At 33.7% G+C, this 18,302-nt stretch overlaps 2 protein-coding genes across 2 annotated transcripts in view; both read left to right on the forward strand.

Moving 5' to 3' along the window:
- Window positions 1-18,302, forward strand: part of LOC108766314 (homeobox protein abdominal-A homolog) — a 139,672-nt gene that overhangs the window by 109,302 nt on the left and 12,068 nt on the right. Inside the window, exon 5 of the transcript XR_001940365.1 lies at window positions 6,240-6,310. The gene's annotated coding sequence lies outside the window, so the exon portion shown is untranslated. The remainder of the gene's footprint in view (window positions 1-6,239; window positions 6,311-18,302) is intronic.
- Ubx (ultrabithorax) overlaps window positions 11,506-18,302 on the forward strand; it is a 95,007-nt gene continuing 88,210 nt past the window's right edge. Inside the window, exon 1 of the mRNA XM_018515513.1 lies at window positions 11,506-13,026. Within this exon, the coding sequence (XP_018371015.1) occupies window positions 12,348-13,026 (679 nt within the window). The 5' untranslated portion in view covers window positions 11,506-12,347. The remainder of the gene's footprint in view (window positions 13,027-18,302) is intronic.

Below are 18,302 nucleotides of genomic sequence, written 5' to 3' on the forward strand. Positions count from 1 at the left end.
ATATATTTTTTAATTATTATTACCACGCAAATAATAAATTAATTTTTAAAAATGATGAAATTCATTATAATTGCGATAATTTACTGAATAATGTTTATTATATTTATCGTTTATATTTTTTGATTTTACTATATTAATATTTGAATTGTCATAATTTGTAGTATAATTTTTTCATGTTTGAGAGAATTGTATATATATATAGTTATTATCACTAACATTATAGCAGTAATCGTAAAAATGGAGTCCATAAGTTATAATTATTTTACTACGTTAAAAGTGTCGGAATCTATAGAGTAAACTTTTTGATTGTAAGTTTTCTGGAAATTTTTTTTTCTTATTGATTTGTCACGAAACATAACTGGGATAATTACTATTTTTCTATTTCACGATTTATTTCACGCCATCACATCGCCACGTTACGTGTTTGCCAGCTTTACGTTATTTATACGTGCCCCGGAAATTCATTTATATATTCAGTTATCTCTCTAATCTGACATTCACGCTCGCACGTACAGTCATCGGCTTGAACTTGTTAGCGCCTAAGGTTATCATGTGTAATATCGTTTATACGCTTGTGCTCCGTCATTGCTTTAAGTAGGTAGAAATCAATAGTCGTGAAATAATTAATGGGATTTTATTAAGAATCGTAATGTTTTTGTAACTTTAATAACTGATTGATCCATGTTCTATTTATAAATGCAATTTACATTAAAATCACTTTTCAAGGATTTTATTTGCAAAGAAGAATGTACACTGAGAAAAAATATCCTAAATTTCAATAAATATTTATTTGAATAGTACCAACTAAATATATTTATTGAATATAAAAATATCTTTATTTGGTACAAAAAACATTAATTTGATTTAACAATCACTTCTTTTTATTCAATAAATATTTATTTTAATAGTACCAACTAAATATATTTATTGAATATAAAAATATCTTTATTTGGTACAAAAAACATTAATTTGATTTAACAATCACTTCTTTTTATTCAATAAATATTTATTGAAGTTTCATTAAAGTTGGCAGTATTTAAATAAATATTCATTTAAATTTATGCTATTTTTTCTCAGTGTAGTTATTAAAATAATTATAACATAATTACATAATTATTTCTAATTATATTTGAAGTATAGTTTATTAGTTATGCTTCATATACGCATACAATTATTAATAATTTTTTTATTCTTTTTTATAAAAAGAATGATTATACAACGTTACATAAAAAATAAAAAAATTTCTTTAATAAAAAATTTATTTATATGTATATAACACATATATGAATGTAGATTTATATGTATATATTATATGCATAAATGTTCTTTGAAATTATGTTCTTTCTTGATTTCATCGTAATTAGATAAATCAATATTCAAAATAACGAATTAAAATAAATTTTTTGCTCATAGTATTTGTATAATTAGAAGAGTATACTTTGACCAATTTAAAAAGTAAATTTTTTTAGCATGGATTGCGAGAAAAGTATAAATACGATCCGCTTGTAACTTGACACTTTACTAATACATAGTATTGAACTTATTATGTTGCAAATTTTATTCAGCAGTATTAGTTGCTTTTTATTTATACACAAGTGAAACTGAATCTGAAGTGAGCTGAGTACTTCATACTCAGATTAATGACGTCACTACTTGCTTATTTTGGTAAAAAGTTATCACATGACAACATAGGCTCACAACGTCACTTTTAAAGTGAGTTTATGAGATTCACTAACAGCGTTTTTGGCCCGATCGCGTTTGCACCAATCTGGGTTGGAAAATGCTTTGCAATTGGATGACATTACACGCTCTATCAATAGAAGAGTACGAAACGTCATTACTTCAACCCAGGTTGGTGTAAATCCAGTCGGGCCGAAAACGCCATAAAGCACACGGTCTCGATTTTGTGCGGATTGTAGGTAAAAACTCAGTTGAATCTCACTTGTCAGAATGCAAAAGGAACGCGCATTCAACTGAGTCATGATGTCATACGTGATAATTATCTGAGATTCAGTGTAAATAAATGGTAAGTAACTATTGATCTTGCGAGGAAATATAGAAATCCGTGTAAAACATGCACGATTTCGTCATTTTGGTTATCCTGAAACAAAAAATCCAAATAGTTTCATAAATTATAATGTACTCCCTATTGTCTGACCGAGCTTTTTTCCATTTTTTTTTTAAATTGACGGAAATAAACATGTTTAAATTTTTGACACATTTTTGACATTATAAATGTTATTATATTTTAAAAACTAAAAATGTTATCAATAAAATCGTCGGTCAGACGATATGGAGTATATTATAATTTATGGAACTATTGACTGTGTTCAGTAGAGAAAGTAACTTTGCAACTGTTGTAAAATTCTTCAATACAATTGGTTCTTGCTTTTGATTTCTTATGGAATAAATGTATAAACCAATCATACTGAAGAATTTTACAACAGTTGCAAAGTTACTTTCTCTGCTGAACGCAGCTATTTGGATTTTTTGTTTCAGGATAACCAAAATGGCGGAATCGTGTATATTATTTACCGGTGCACGCACAATCACGTTTTACACAGATTGCTGTATTTCCTCGTAAAATCGATATTTCTCAATAAAATTTGTGATATAACAAGTTCAATGTATGTATTAATAAAGTGCCGAATTACAAATAAATCGTATTTAGGTATATTCGCAATCCATGTTAAAAAAGTTTTCATTTTTCAAATTGGTCAAAGTGTACTTCCCTCTTACCCAAGCAGAACAACAAGTCACGATAACGTCAAAATAACATTAAAATGAATCGAAAATGATTGAAAAATGACTTTTAATGATAATTTTTTATACATAGATACATATATAATATAGTATATATATAAATTATATTCTATAAATTTCTTTCTTTGATTCACAATCGAAAACTGGATTACTTTTCGTACAATCAAAATTTTTTCGGAAAATTATTATCATTTTTATCAAATTTTTCTATGCTACATAATGGTTTTATTTTGAAATCAGAATTTTGATCCACAAAATATTTTTGATAACTAATTAAAACCAACGTCAAGTTTCTTTAGAATTCACAATAAACTGCGGATAATAAAAATCAGGTAGCTTTAATTAGAGTATATAAGGATGAGATGTTACATTATTATTATCTCTTGTTTAATATTCTTAAAAACTTAAGATTTTTATTGCAGCTACTGTGCTATTAGTTAACTGCGTTTGACATAATCATATGCAGGCAGGAGAACGCGTAATAACAGAGCGTTTACAAAACGAAGCACGCCAATTTCATTGTCCCTGTGGTTTACCAATTTACGGACCATTACGGCTAACTCCTACAGACCATATTGGGCGTGAGATGGTCACGTCGCTGTATCATCCATTATTCATCACTCTTTCCCAGACTTCAGTACAATTTTGTCCGTTGATCCTGCACTCTGTTCATATACTCTTTATACATTTTTTCGCAGTACAGATTTTTATGCATTATTAGTTCTTTCAATTAATGTTGCGGATCTCGTCATTTTTTTTTGTGTGAAATAATATAATACAAATGAGTATTTTGGCAGTTTAACTTTACAAAATATAACATATATTTCACGAGATTAGAAACGCAAAACGGAAAAATGAGCTAATATACTTTTTAAATAAAACTGATCTATTTATACACGCAATTTTCTCTTTTTGGTGATGTTTACGATATTTGCTAATTTTTTAATGTATTCTTTTACAATTAAAAAAATAATTTATACATGTATTTTTAAATATCACATTTTCTTGTTATAACATATATTTATATACATATATCTACATATTTCACTATTTTTATTATGTTTTTTAATATGTGTGTTGACAAAGAAGAAAAGAATGTGGAACTTTATGGAGTATCACGATCATCTAAGAATCTTCGTAAAATCTTTACTCACATTTTAATCAAGACAGTGTCATATATCTAGCATATAATTCATTCTCGTCACGTGTTACTGTGCTTTAATATCTCAAGATCAAAACAGATTGTCTACTCCGCGAGCAGAATGGAATGTCAAGGAACGTGTACAATTTTTCTGATGCAAGGGATATCGTATTTTTTTTTAGTTTTGACCTTGACGTCTACAAAAGGAATGTTGTGCAAAACGGTCCAGAGACTATTTTGGAGGCGGGGTTGCCGAGAAGAATTCCGGGGGTACAAATACCTGAAGTCACTCCCCTTTCTTTTAGAGCGTCTCTCAGTTTAGGATCCGCCCGGTCCTCTACCCTCTCTCCAATTCAAACAACCTCCATGAAAGAAATCATCATGGTAGTTGCGTTTAAAACGACTTTCGTGATGGAAGACGTTGACCTAAATTCAATACGGAGTGCTTTAATAAAGACATTCTTCATTCGGCTTTTGTATTAAGGTATCGTTGGTTGTAAATCGTCGTCGTCTTTTGTGAATCTTATGCTATCATTGCTTTCGCAAGGGTTCTGAAGGGTTGTGTCTGACACATTGAACTTTATTAATGTTTGACATAAAAGTATTATTCTCACTGTTTCGTTACGCGGTTGACGCGGTTTTTCATGGAACGAATCATATAATCATATTCTTATTGAAAAACGAAGATTATGCTTTGTTCCTTCATATTTATAATAAGAAAATAAACGATGGACGATTATTTACAAAAATACAATTATTATATTTGCGAATTATGATTTCATGAAAGTCGGAAATTGTGTGGCTAAAGTGGCTTTGTCTAATTAATTAAAAATTCATAAAAAGCGTAGCAAAACAAAATGTTTTAATATCAAATAAAATTATTGTGACTAAAAATTTATTGTAAAATTTCGTATGTTTTGTGAGATATTTTTCGCGCGTTATGATAAATTCTTATATTCTGTATATTTCTCTCCGGTACTATTCCTCTGTTTTCGCATTTTCCTCCATCACCTCCTTCTATCTTCCTCTACCGATTTATTCGTGTTATGTTCGTAAACGTTTGAATTGCAAATTCACATTGTGCTGTCAATTGTATGGCACAAAGTTCTGAGTTGCAAAGAAATGCATTACTGTTGTATTATATTATAGATGCAATCTTCAACGGGACAAGCATTAATACACACGCTCGATGTTACGTAATGTTATCTCCTATGGTTTTGTTACTTATTATCAAATTCACTGATTGAGACTTTACGGATTAATTATCCTGTGCTGTGTATAATGCTGTTTCAGCATGTTACAATGCACTGGGAAATCTATTTCACAGATTATTTAGCGTAATGTATATGCTAAATAATAAAAATTTATTATTTTTTATACGTATGTTATAAAATAGCATGCACCACGGAAAATTTTTGAACAAATTAAAAACAACAAAATAGAAAATATTTGAATAAAATTGATATGAAAATTAGTATGTGATTACACGTTTTTCCTTTATTTCCACAGAAATGTGAATAAAATTAAGTTTAAAAGGATTGACATTATAAAATTAACGTTATAAAAGCTGAAATCTGACGCAACGAGAGTTGCATGATTATCCATGATAAATTCTCCGTTAATCATAAAATGTCACATGATCAGAGCACAAAGAGCATCAGTATACTTATCAAACAGAATATCATTGTAGGGCTCAGAATCAGGCATTCATTATTCATTTGATACAAACAGCGAATTCAGAAGCTTGTGCTTCGATGATCGTATTTCTACAAAGTAAACGCGTTCAGTATCCAGATATTCATAGAATATTACGCCATATGCTTTTAGTATATCTATTTACAATATATACCATACAGATTCTCTGTATTTCCTCTCGACATAGATTCTTTTTGAAATAGTTTTTTTTATTAATCAAAATACCTTTTTAATGATATAAAACATATATGCACACTGAAAAAAAGATTGATTGCTGCAACAATTTAGATAGTAAAATAAGACATAGCATTTTTATGTGGCTACAGCAACCAGTTTTTGGTTGTAAATTTTTAGTTGCGTTAGCCTATCCGCAATGTCAGTATATGATTTCGATAGGCTAACGTAACTAAAAATTTGCTGCTACAACCAAAAACTGGTTGCTGTAGCCATATAAAAATGCTACGCCATATTTTACTATCTAAATTGTTGCAGCAACCAATCTTTTCTTTCAGAGAGAGAGTGCAATAATTTAATATAAATATTATCAAAACATGAAAAATTTAACATATACAAAAAAGAAAATAAATATCAGTACATTCTTTCATTATATTATATAAAATTCTTTTTTTTTTTTTTTCAGATCGGAGATATCCAATTTGCTGATTTGAGAGGAAATAAAAAACACCGTTCTTTCACATCCAACATGACAAGGTAAGATATGATATTAATTTTGTTAGCGCAATATTATAAGTTAGTTTTTTAATTATTATAGAAAGAAAAAAATTTGACAAAATTTTTATTTGATCTAAATCAGTCGAATCACAATTAAAAAAATGTTTTCTAAACTTATCTCATAACAAGCAAATGTTACTCTCTACAAGGATATAATACGCATTTTCTTACGACGTTAGCATAATTAATAGTCCTCTAGCAATAGCTTATACACCCGCACCCTACCATTAGTTCTAAATATTTATGGCCTCATTCATTTCGTTTTATGTTTCAATTCAAACGTATCAATGTGACTTGCTTGCTTTTACAAATAGCAAATTAAAATTTATTCATTTTACTTTTTATTAATTTATTTTACTTTTTACTAATTTGCTTATTTTATTAACTTATTTTATATATTTTAGCATGTGTATTTATAAATATTAATTTTGTAAAAAATTTGTAGATAGCTATATAAATTAGTTTCGAATTTTTTAATATTTCCAAAAATCAATTGTAAAATATAAAAGATATCTTAGGGTGTCTTCTACCGGGAAACACATGGAATTTTCAGTGAATTTTTTTTGTAAAGCTTATTAATGTTTCTGTAAAGTAAAATATTTAATCCAATATTAAATTCTTTTTTCTTTTGATCGACAATTATTGATTATTCTAATATCAAACTTATCATTATCAATGGTTTGCCATAAGAAACGCAACGTGATCATGCGCGTCAAGCATGCAACTTCGAAATTGTTTCTGATATGATTTTTATTATTATCTGATATTGTAATTTACTATAATATAAAATATTTAATAACTGTAGAGTTAAATCATGTTCTATTGCGATATTCTAATATTCAGAGACTCTCACATCTCTAGAGTTTCTACTAACTGCAGTTATCCTTCAACACCTTACCTCGCTTGCAGGAGAGTTTCTCAACCGGTAAGGCAGATTACTCGTAAACTTAACAAACAGTCTTGAACATATTAAATTAATTGGTCGTTAATTATTGCTGGATTATAATAGCTGTCCTCGCGCGGCTCTTTTTTTATTACAAACTCGTTTTACTCTCGATAATCTTTCAACTACTTTTCTTGTCTCACAAGAAACTCGTTCATACATATTTCGATCATTACCATACTCGCAAATGTCGGTATTCCCGTTTTAGTTATTAATTTGTATTATAGAAAATAATCGTATAAATACCATGCCTTATCTTGTAATTTATAAATGCATTTATGCAACGCAAAAATGTATAGCAACGACTGTATTGTTTATAACGATAGCAGCAGTAATAGTTCGAATTTAGAATTTTTGAGACAAAGTTTTTATAACATTATATATATATATATATGCATTGATGGTTATTAAATTCCTATCGACTGCGAAAACTACAGAAATTTCGATGCACCTTTCGTAATCAGATGATGACACAAAGGACCACCAGATGGCAAAGGAAGCATCTTCCGAATCCTTGCTATGCAATTCTATCTTTACTCCTGATGCGCTGCCGATCAATATGTTGTGCGCTAATCAATAACATTTCTTTTTAAACTTATTAATTTTTGGTAATGTAATTAATAAGAATGATATTGTTTAGAAAAATCTATTGTAAAAATACGATTCATTTAAGATTATATTTAGAGTCAGTAAAAATTAAATTTTTTTATACATATAATTAAATATTTAGAGTGTTAGTAAAAATTAAATTATTATATAATTAAGAAAACTATATTAAGATTTTATTTTATATTATTAATACTACCAAAAAATTAAAGAAATTTTTATTTATTTACATTAGCTTCAAATTAGATGCTACATTTAACATCTTGCTTTTTAAATTAAAAAAAAATTAAGTAAGACGGAATTCATTACTCTATGAGAAAATATTATCCAATTTATCAATTTAATTTTCTTCAGTGTCACACATACATACACGTTTCGTATTTTGATTCTCAGAATATTTCATTCACGCGAAAAAAAAACGGTACCAATAATATTCGTCTAGAATATTAAAACGTTAGTATCATGTCTATTGATTAAATATTACTGAATTAAAATTATACAAAAATTATACAAAAAAGAGATATAATTTATAAGTGAGTATGAATGTGCAAAATGAAGAGCGATGAAATAGGAAGAAGGAAGGAAACTTTAATCAGAATGAACGTCCCAATATATAGTGCATTGAACTACTGCTTGGAGGAAAGTGAACGAGCCAAAATCACCAGAGCGATGAGGAATGAATGCTTAGCAAGAGTACAGATTTGCTCGACTCGGGTGCAATGGCCTCTTCGTTTTCATGTTCGTCTTTTCATACGTCTCCTAATCCCTACTTCGAAACTCTCGTTTCGTTGCCTTGGTTTTTATTGAAGATCTATAGAATGTACGTCATATTATTCGTATGGATTTTTACGTCAATAGTTAGCGATGATACCTACGTCTCTATTGATAATATTTGCTTCCATTTTTCGCGTAAAATATTGAGATATAATAATACATATAATTTAATTACTCAATTTGTATTCCTAATTAGCATGCTAACGATAAGTAACATCATCTTGCTACCTGGATAGCTTGTAATTTAAAACTAGATTACATTATCACGATGGCAGAATTTATCGAAACAGAATAATAACAAATAGATAGTAAGCATTCGAATTGACTTTTATCGGTATTTATCAAGTCATTAAAACGATATTTGACACCAAAGAGTATCCTTGAAACTATAGTCATTCGCCGTTTTAAAAAAGACATTTAGGCCCATTTTTGGGTATCCATATCACATATGACCCATTACACCTTCCCCATTCATATGGTGACTTTCCTCACGCCCCCACCATATTCGACACGCGCCCTACTACGCTATAAGCTTAAAGGCCCTGACTTTTACGATTCTGTTCAAGTGGTCATAAAACTGAAGTTTATTGCCGTCATGATTTTCAAGTAAACGGGCTGCCACCTGTCGGAGTCTCGCCAAAGCGAAAACTGCATTGAGTCTTCATCAATGGCACCTCATCAAATTAAAAGCTTAATAAGCTTTCATGTGATTTATACACTCATAAGATTTTTCAAAGTAGCGATCGATGATGCGTAATGTACCTATGTACTTACAAGACACTACAGGTATCTAATGGAAGTATAACTCTAGGATTATGCATATATTACATTCTTTTTTATATTTTTATAACTGTTTGTTATTTAATACTAAAAAATAGGATGCAGCAGCTTTCTAACTTCTATACAGTTGATTGTTTAGCAGATTGTTTAAACATGTTGTGAATGTCGTTTCGTTTCCTTGGAATGATCCAACCATTGTGCATTTATACCGATTTAGGTATTCAAAATATTCTAGAAATTAGATATCTTTTACTCTCGTGTATTTTTAAAAGTAAAGCAGGTGGCTAATACTCTAAGCGTTCATAATGGCAAGAGCGCGTAAGCAAATAACTAGGGTCAGCTCCGGCGAGCAGCTTATGATGGGCATTACTCGGCTCGTTACGGAATAATTTACGAGGTGCGAACCGCGGGAACGATAATCCAGCGACATTTACATCCCAATAAACACTCCCGATACTAGTGGCGCGCGCCGTAGAAGTTGCTTGCTTGACTGGCCTTATGAGTTCACTTTTACGACATTTTAATTGTACGATCATCATTTAATTGATCCGTAAAACAACGATATACCTCATAAAAGGCATTCATGATAATATCATTACATTTATCCCCGCATCATCAAGTATCCTCGATATCAGACCGGTTCGATCTAATGCGATCTTAAATATAATCGAGGTGTGTTTCATAATGCTTTTCATTCCTAAACCTGTTCACTATCTTGTTTAGTGTACAACTTGTCGATCAGGTTATTATGTGTCACGATGAATTTACGACGATGCTACCGCAATAACGATAATCGCGAGATAGCTCGTTGATGTTGGTCGTTTGAATGTCTGAATGGATCTGGCGAGATTAGTTCGCTACAAGCCTCAAAGGTGGCGGTACACGTATCCCCACGAACGAACGCAGAGGAGAGAGAGAGAAGGCAGAAACATTGCGTGACGCTCGGTTCTCTCCATCTCTCTCTCTCTCTCTCTCTCTCTCTCTCTCTCTCTCCCCAGTACGGTACGGACACAGCGTGCCGGTACCTCGCGCGCTTTGGTAGTGGGGGTCTGCGGGGCGGTGCCTAGCCGTTCATGGGCGTCGTTCCAACTTGGAACTACTTTCACACGGCGTAGGAACTTTCATGCCACACCAGCGCGGTATTCGTGACGAATTCAATTCTGATTGGTCCTTAAGTATAACCTCCTCCCTTAGCGGCACGTTCTCCCTCCTCGTCACTATCGCAACAGCACTCGCTCCGTTTCGTCTCACTCTTAGCTGTTGCAATTGCGCATAACGTTCTTTCTTTTCCTCTTTACCTCCCTCTACCCCACCTTCTTATTCGTTTCTGCTCGTGTCTTTACGTGCTTTCATCCCTCTCTGTTTCCTATCTCATCTCTTCCCTTTCTTTCGTGCCGCGAGAGAAGAGAAGTTCTTTTCTCTTTCCATCTCGCACCGTCTTATCTGTCGCGCGTCTCAAATGTGACGCGCACGGCGAGCGAGTACGAATTTAATCTGGCGGTACGTCGTTGAGTTACTGGAACGCTCGATAGGGGGCACTGAGGAATCGTATTGTGAGAAAGAGGGAGAGGATAGCTCGAATGGGAAGAGAGAGAGGGAGAGAGAACGAATATCGTCGAGAGGTGGAGCGAGACAGAATCAGAGGGTGAGAGAGCAATTGTGGGGAGAACGTTGGGGGTGGAAGAGGGGGACAACAACGACGGTAGATAGAGCGAGAGAGCTCAGTTATCGTACCAGGAGGGGGATGGTATATGAGGGACAAAGAGGGATACGGCACTGCGATCTCTCCGTTAGGACGTAGTACTCTGGAGGAAGAGTACGCGTGAGCGAGAAGCGACAACCGCACGAATGGGAAGGAGTGACCGTGACGGAAAGTGAGAGAGAGAGAGAGTGCATGGAGAAACGGTGATTGGTAGAACGAGGAAGGAAAGTTCGGAGAGAGAGTGCGAGAGAAGTCGACTGTGAAGAACAGAGACAAAACGAGGTGAACGAGCGAGCAAGAGACGGACGACGGTACAGAGTGGCGGTACACGGGGCGCGAGAAAAGCGGTAGTGTGCCGTGGACCACCGCACTGGCATACCGTGATTCGTTACGATCTCCATCGTCCTCTGACTCGTACCGGACCTCAGTCATCAGCGAAGTCACGATACGGCAAGTGCTAGTGCAGTGCGGACTAGCAGAGTCATTTTTGATTCTGTGAGACAGATCGACTGGCTCTTCAAGAGGCCTCGACCTGATCAATCGCGATTTTTAATTTATTTCAAAAAGAGGAAGAAAGAGAGAACCGCCCGCGAGGGTGGTCGCGTGCCGGCTGACCGAACCGTCGTCGGTTCGAGCACGCGGTAGAGGAACCCACAAGCCATTTTATAGCCCGTCTTATTACCTAAGTTTATTACATCGTAACGGTTTAACGATCATCGCCTGTTTCCATAGTCGAGACCACCAGTTTATGCTTTGCCCGTAGCGGTAACCATAACAAGACCATAAAAGCTCCCACCGTTGACATGAAATCCATTCTGAATTACACTCTTACGGCCTACTGACATTGACACTCCTAGTGTAACCAGCTATACCTGCCGATGACTTTTATGACCTCTTAAAATTGTTTAATGCTCATTTATTTGCCCCTCGTCAATCTTATCATCTTTCGCCATTCGTGTCAAACAGCATATCGCTTTCTTAAGTGTATCTTAACTCGGAACATAGTACAATATCGTTAAGTTTTACGTTTGTTTAATTTGAGAAAGAAGTTAAATCGGAATAATTCGGCATCGAAGTTGGAGTACGGACTAGTAAAATTCGACTAGCCGTGTGCACTCCATGTAATTGCGGGCCGTTTGAACTCTGACTTCTTTCTTCGCCTTTTTTCAGTGCCGGTGTTTTAGTGAAAGTGATCCAAAATACCCGGGATAATGAACTCGTACTTTGAGCAGACCGCGGGTGGCTTCTACGGAAGCCACCATCATCAAACAGGAGCGGCAAGTCAGCATCATGATCCAGCCACCGCAGCAGCGTATCGAAGCTTTCCACTCGGATTAGGTATGTCGCCTTACGCTTCGGCGCAGCATCATCATCACACATCATCCTCGTTAGGTATACACCCAGGCGGTGGAAGCAATACAAGACCACCTCAAGACTCGCCATATGACGCGAGCGTTGCGACGGCTTGCAAGCTTTACTCGACGACACCTGAAGCAACTGGTCACACCACGTCTTCATATTCAACAACGACAACGAAAGACTGTAAGCAACAAGATCAAACGTCGACCCATCAAAACGGCTATGCTGCGGTGATGGCAGCGGCGGCGGTCAAGGACGTTTGGCAGTCAGCGACCTCGGGAGCGAACAGCCAGAGTAATTCGGTCGTACGTCCCTCCGCGTGTACCCCAGAGAGTACAAGGGTTAGTAGCTACGGTGGTCTCGTAGGCGGTGATCCAGCATCGAGTCCTGGTAACAACAGTTCGTCAAGATCCCTCACGTCGTCTTGGAACACCTGCAGTTTAAACTCGTCCGCGAGTCAACCGGTCGCCACGCAACTACATCAGCAACCTACCAGCAACCATACCTTCTACCCCTGGATGGCTATAGCAGGTGAGTTTGCATTCATAAATGCTCTCTTATACGACTATTATCATAACAGCCGCGATGAAATATAGGAGCCACTATGGTTAGGGGAAACGTGGGGAGCGACGACCACGTGGTCGGGAAGGCGTGGTGGATCAGGCTTGCCTGTCTGGTTATACCAGACTAAATTGTTAAAATTGCTTCCACGCGATCAAATTACCTAGAAGTTGTGCGGGACGAGATTATAGAATAGAATGTTTCACATGTATCACGAATAAATTCAAATGGATGAAAAATTTTCTATTCCGTCCGCGTCAACACGATGAGTTATTTCACTCTTCCTTTGTTTACAAAAAAGCGGAAGATGTAGATATACGTTCTATTCGACGAATACAACTTATCATACTACCATGCCGAATGCGATGAATTTTTTTGCATAGTCTATTTGTGCGTCGTTTTGAAATACGGCATGTCCATCATGAAACCCGAGATAACAGATTTACAATCGCTGACAAACTAAAAGCATTTCATTACCTTCTGGTTAAATAAATATGATGACAAAAAGATTAATGGCAACTAAAGTTTACTAAAAATTGAAGCCGTAAAAAACGATATTAAAGTATTGCATGTAATTAATAAGAATATTTTGAAATTTTTTTATGTAAAATTAAAATTATTATTGTTGCTTCTAATGTAGTCAGTTTTCGTAGATTCTTAATTGCTGAACGCGAAAATTATTATTTGATAGCATAACGAAAATAATAGTAATAAATGTGTGCTTATAATTGCTTTTAAATTGCTAGTCTTACCCCCACATTTCCATACATTTTCGTATTAAATGTAAATTCCACGAGTTTTTTATTTCCGTGTGTACAATGTCAACGCGCGCGGGCTATGTTGTGGAAAATCGGCCGTGTACCTTGGCAAAATTATGTCTGCTAGATAGGTAGAATGGAGTCAAGTGCGTGTAAAATCGTTGGGTACGTTGGGTATAATGGGGAAGTCCTCGTCCAATTGGGGGTTCAAGTGCCTTCCCCACTGTACTCACCCCACCGGAACCCCGAATTCCGGTAGTCAGCTGTTTCTAGCGATATCTTTGTCCTTTTCATTGCGAGAGAGATACTCTCGAATAACCTTCTGCTTTGCCGTTAGTAGATATATAATCAAGGCCTCATGGGTTATATCGCACTTTCGGTGAGACCTTTCTTTACTAACTCAGCTGAGACTAGGCCCTTAGAAAGCTAGCAGTTTTTTTTATATCTTTTTTCTTTGCTCAAAACCGCCTCTAGCTCTTCCTTCTCGACGGGAGTCTTCTTTATTGTTTTTTTTTCGGTCCGATTTAAGGGCACCTATTTTTTTCTTCATCTTCGACTACAAGAGATATTTTACATATAAAGGAAGGAATTATGTTTAAAATACTATTCGATGAATTTTATAATGTATAAACTCTACAACATAAATTTCCATATTCTTTTTCAAGAAATAATTTTTAACATTTAAATGTACGTGTATCTTGTCGTTATTATGTTATATTGTATTACTTAAAAAACTAATATTTCTTAAAAATTTCTGATTATTGTGATAGTTTATAAATCCTGAATTGTAGATTTATGAAAAATACGCGAGTGTACATACACATGCATAAACGAAATTACTATATCTTACTTAAATCGACATTTTTTTACTTGTCATTTGTTTAAAGATTTAGAGGAATTACTTTCATTCATCTTTATTGTAATCAATTGAATGTTCCGGATCATTGATTATGGCTTGCAAATTACCTCGATGATACATGGAACGCAGTGATTGTAGGAATCGTAGGAATGAGTAAAAGCATTTGATCAGCCGCATACTCGTATAACAGGTTCTATGCACTCGCAGATTGAAAGTCGTTGACTCATTTCGTACTCTCTAACAAGTGCTTTTCAGTGTTGTTAAATCGAGCACATAGGAAAATTTATCGGTACAGGATTATGGATTAATTTGTCGTAGATTTGCAGTTAAATATAGAGCTATCAATGTCTATCGGCAATCATCTATCATTGTATACGATGAATGATCCCAATTTATAGCCTCGGCTGTAGAAAATTAATTTACACGTCGTAGCTTCTATGATATTTTGAATAATCATATTTAGATTAGGTGATAAATGTATAATTTATGATTACTATATTGACACTATAAAGTTGCTCTTTACTATATAAAATGTCTAATTAACGCTTTAAAAATCTCTTTCAAACGTAAGATGCAAAATATGACTATGTATTACAATTAAATCAGTATAATATAATTTATATCGTGGCACAATAATGATAGATATTACAAGTCTTACCATTTAAACCTTTACCGCAGCTATTACGAAATGCTAAAAATTGATGTATATGTCTATTGTCTCTATTCATTCTTTAAATACTTATCGCGGTAAAGATAATTATATAGCTAGAATGCATGCTAGTATGAAATACTGCATCTGTCGCTTAATTTATCGCGCTTTTAACTACACCTTTGTGTATCGTAAATGTATGATAAACGATTACGAGATCGATTATACGTCCAATTCATATAAATATAAAAGCGGTAGATAGCCGTCCATAATACATAAAAGTCTAGTATAATATTTATTTCATATTAAAAGAATAAGTTTATAATTCTGTTTTTTTTATGGAAAATATTTATAACGTTAAACGTTTACGTACATATTGTCGTTATTTCCTTTTTGTTAATTGGCATTTCATAAATCGCTTAGGAAGCTAGCGCTTTATGGTACGCGCGCGCGATAGAATTAATGTGTTATAGGTAACTATATCTACTTTTATTTATCTTCCATCTGGTAATGTATACTTAACACGCTTATATCAATACGGTTTTAATTTAATGACAGATACACATGACGATAAAAAATTTAAAGTATAAAGGTAATGTATTCGTTAACTTAAGCAAAAAATATATAAATATTTAATCGACAATAAAAACATGGCTATCGAAAATAGAAGTGATATTTAATTTAAATAATTTTTTTATATATTTTGCAGATAGTTTATAAGTAGATTTCAGTTTAGTAAATACTATCCGTCTTTGTATTTTAAATTCTTTTTCTAATATTTTATATATAAATATTGAAATTAATTTTGTTCTATTTTTAATAGTAAAAATAGAAAATCTTCAAATTAAAAGCATTTTATCAGTAAATAATCTGCGGTGCTTACCAATAGCAATGAGAAATATATGTGTATATATACCTTTCTTTGTAGAGTTGATTCACTTTCTCGGGATATACCCAAACGCGAACAATATTTATCACTCTTCATTGAGGGGTGACTGCGTCTACAGGGTAATTAGAGGGCGCGACGATAGAGGCTGGGGTGCTATTTAGGCATCTCTTCATTTCAGTCTATTGAGAGCGAACCTCTTTTACAGCGCAAATCTAAAAAAGGATCCTTTTTAAAACTACATTAAGGGATGATAACTTGATACAGGAATATTAATCAAGATAAATATGCTGGATGAACGTGCCGTTAATATAGCTTCCGTTTTCAAAGTTTACATTCTGTACCGTTGAATTTAAATAAATGTTGATTAAAAAAAATTAATATAATACAATTTACAATTTTTGCAAATGATTCAGCGATTTGTATCAATTTAAATCAAAGAGATAAAAAGGAACCAAGATGGTAATCTATGTTAATTTTTATTTGAACAAGCACAATACATTTGTTACTATATAAATTACAAAAAGAAAATTAATATTACTTAGCACGTGGCTAAAAGGATATTCAACGAACCTTGAACTCCTCTGCCGAATTCCCGCGTAAAAGCCACGTGGTGACCGCGTCGTTCCCGAGTTGGAAAGGAGTATAGTGCTACTTTCTGCAATACGACGGTTGCTAGTAGGTAGGTGTTACGTACCTCGGGGAGCAACCTCGTTCAATATAAAGCAGCTAGGAACAACGCTGTAACCGTAACTTTGACGTTTACGACAACGAAATCGTGGCTCGGCTCGTTTATCCCTCCTTCTCAGGAACCCCCACTTGCTGCTATGGCCGTTTACGAGATTTGCCGGTAATACAGTGTTCTACTTTCGTACTACTGAAGATCAGCTCCAATCTTCAGGAATCGTAAGATTCCCTTTTTACGGAACAGAAATATTCCAGTTCAGTTTTGCACAAATTTGAGATTCCCTTTGCGCAATTTATTAGCATCATCACCTATAAAATAAATGTATCTATTAGTTAAAAATACAAATAAACATAAATTATTCTTTTAATTGATATAAGGGATATCACATTTATTATCATCATTATTATCAGAATATTTTATTTTATGATCTTTTTATGTATTTTATAATGAAATTAAAGACATTGATGATTATATAAAAGAATATGATGAAAAGAGAGAATACGATAAAAACGGTATTCATCAATAAACCAGTTTGCTTTTGCATATCAATGCGTACGTATCTTAAAATTAATTTTTGCGAATTATTAAAAGATTATATGACGGATATGCGTCGCGTGTAGGCGGGCATATTGTACACAGGTGATCAAGCGGTTTGGATCTCTTCTATGTATAAAGGTGTACGAAACTCAGGCACATGTAACACAGACCTCACACTATAGCATAGCGACCTAAAGAGGCAGCCCAAGTGAGTGCGTTCCTTGTATATGGAGAGAACCCTTTCCATGTGTTGCTCCGTTGGCCCGGATGAAGTATGACGTACGAGCCTCTCCGTATGACTTACTACGCCCTTTTTTCCCTTCTCCACGCCCGCCGCTCGTACTGTTCAATCGAAAAACATTGGGGTCTTCTTAAAAAATGCGCACTCTTTAGTTACAATATGTGCCTTTCGACGAGGGAAAGTAAGATTATAACGCAGGAGATATTTCTGTACACGTGTGTTATTATTATTATAATTATTATACGTGTCGTATCAGATGTTTGATGATCTTGAATGTCCCAGAAATAAAAAGGTAAATATAGGTAACACATTGGTTACATTATTTTATAGTTTTTCCAAAAATGTCTGTATTATATTTTTATCTATTCTCCTACCACTTATTTACTGAATAAATTCTACCCCTACACTCTAAATTTCTTGCAGTGAAATCTCACTCCAAGAGAGTGAAAATGCCACTCTTGAAAAAAAGTGAAAATATTTCACTTTTTGAAAAAAAAAATTACGATTTTCACTCTTTTTAGAGTAAAATCTCATTTTTAAAAAAATGAGATTTCACTCTTTTGAAGTAAAAATTCACTTTAAAAAGAGTGAAAATTGTCACTCTTTTTTAAGAAGTGAAATATTTTCA

This window comes from Trachymyrmex cornetzi, unplaced genomic scaffold (genome assembly GCF_001594075.2).
Source record: "Trachymyrmex cornetzi isolate Tcor2-1 unplaced genomic scaffold, Tcor1.1 scaffold579, whole genome shotgun sequence".
NCBI lineage: Eukaryota > Metazoa > Arthropoda > Insecta > Hymenoptera > Formicidae > Trachymyrmex > Trachymyrmex cornetzi.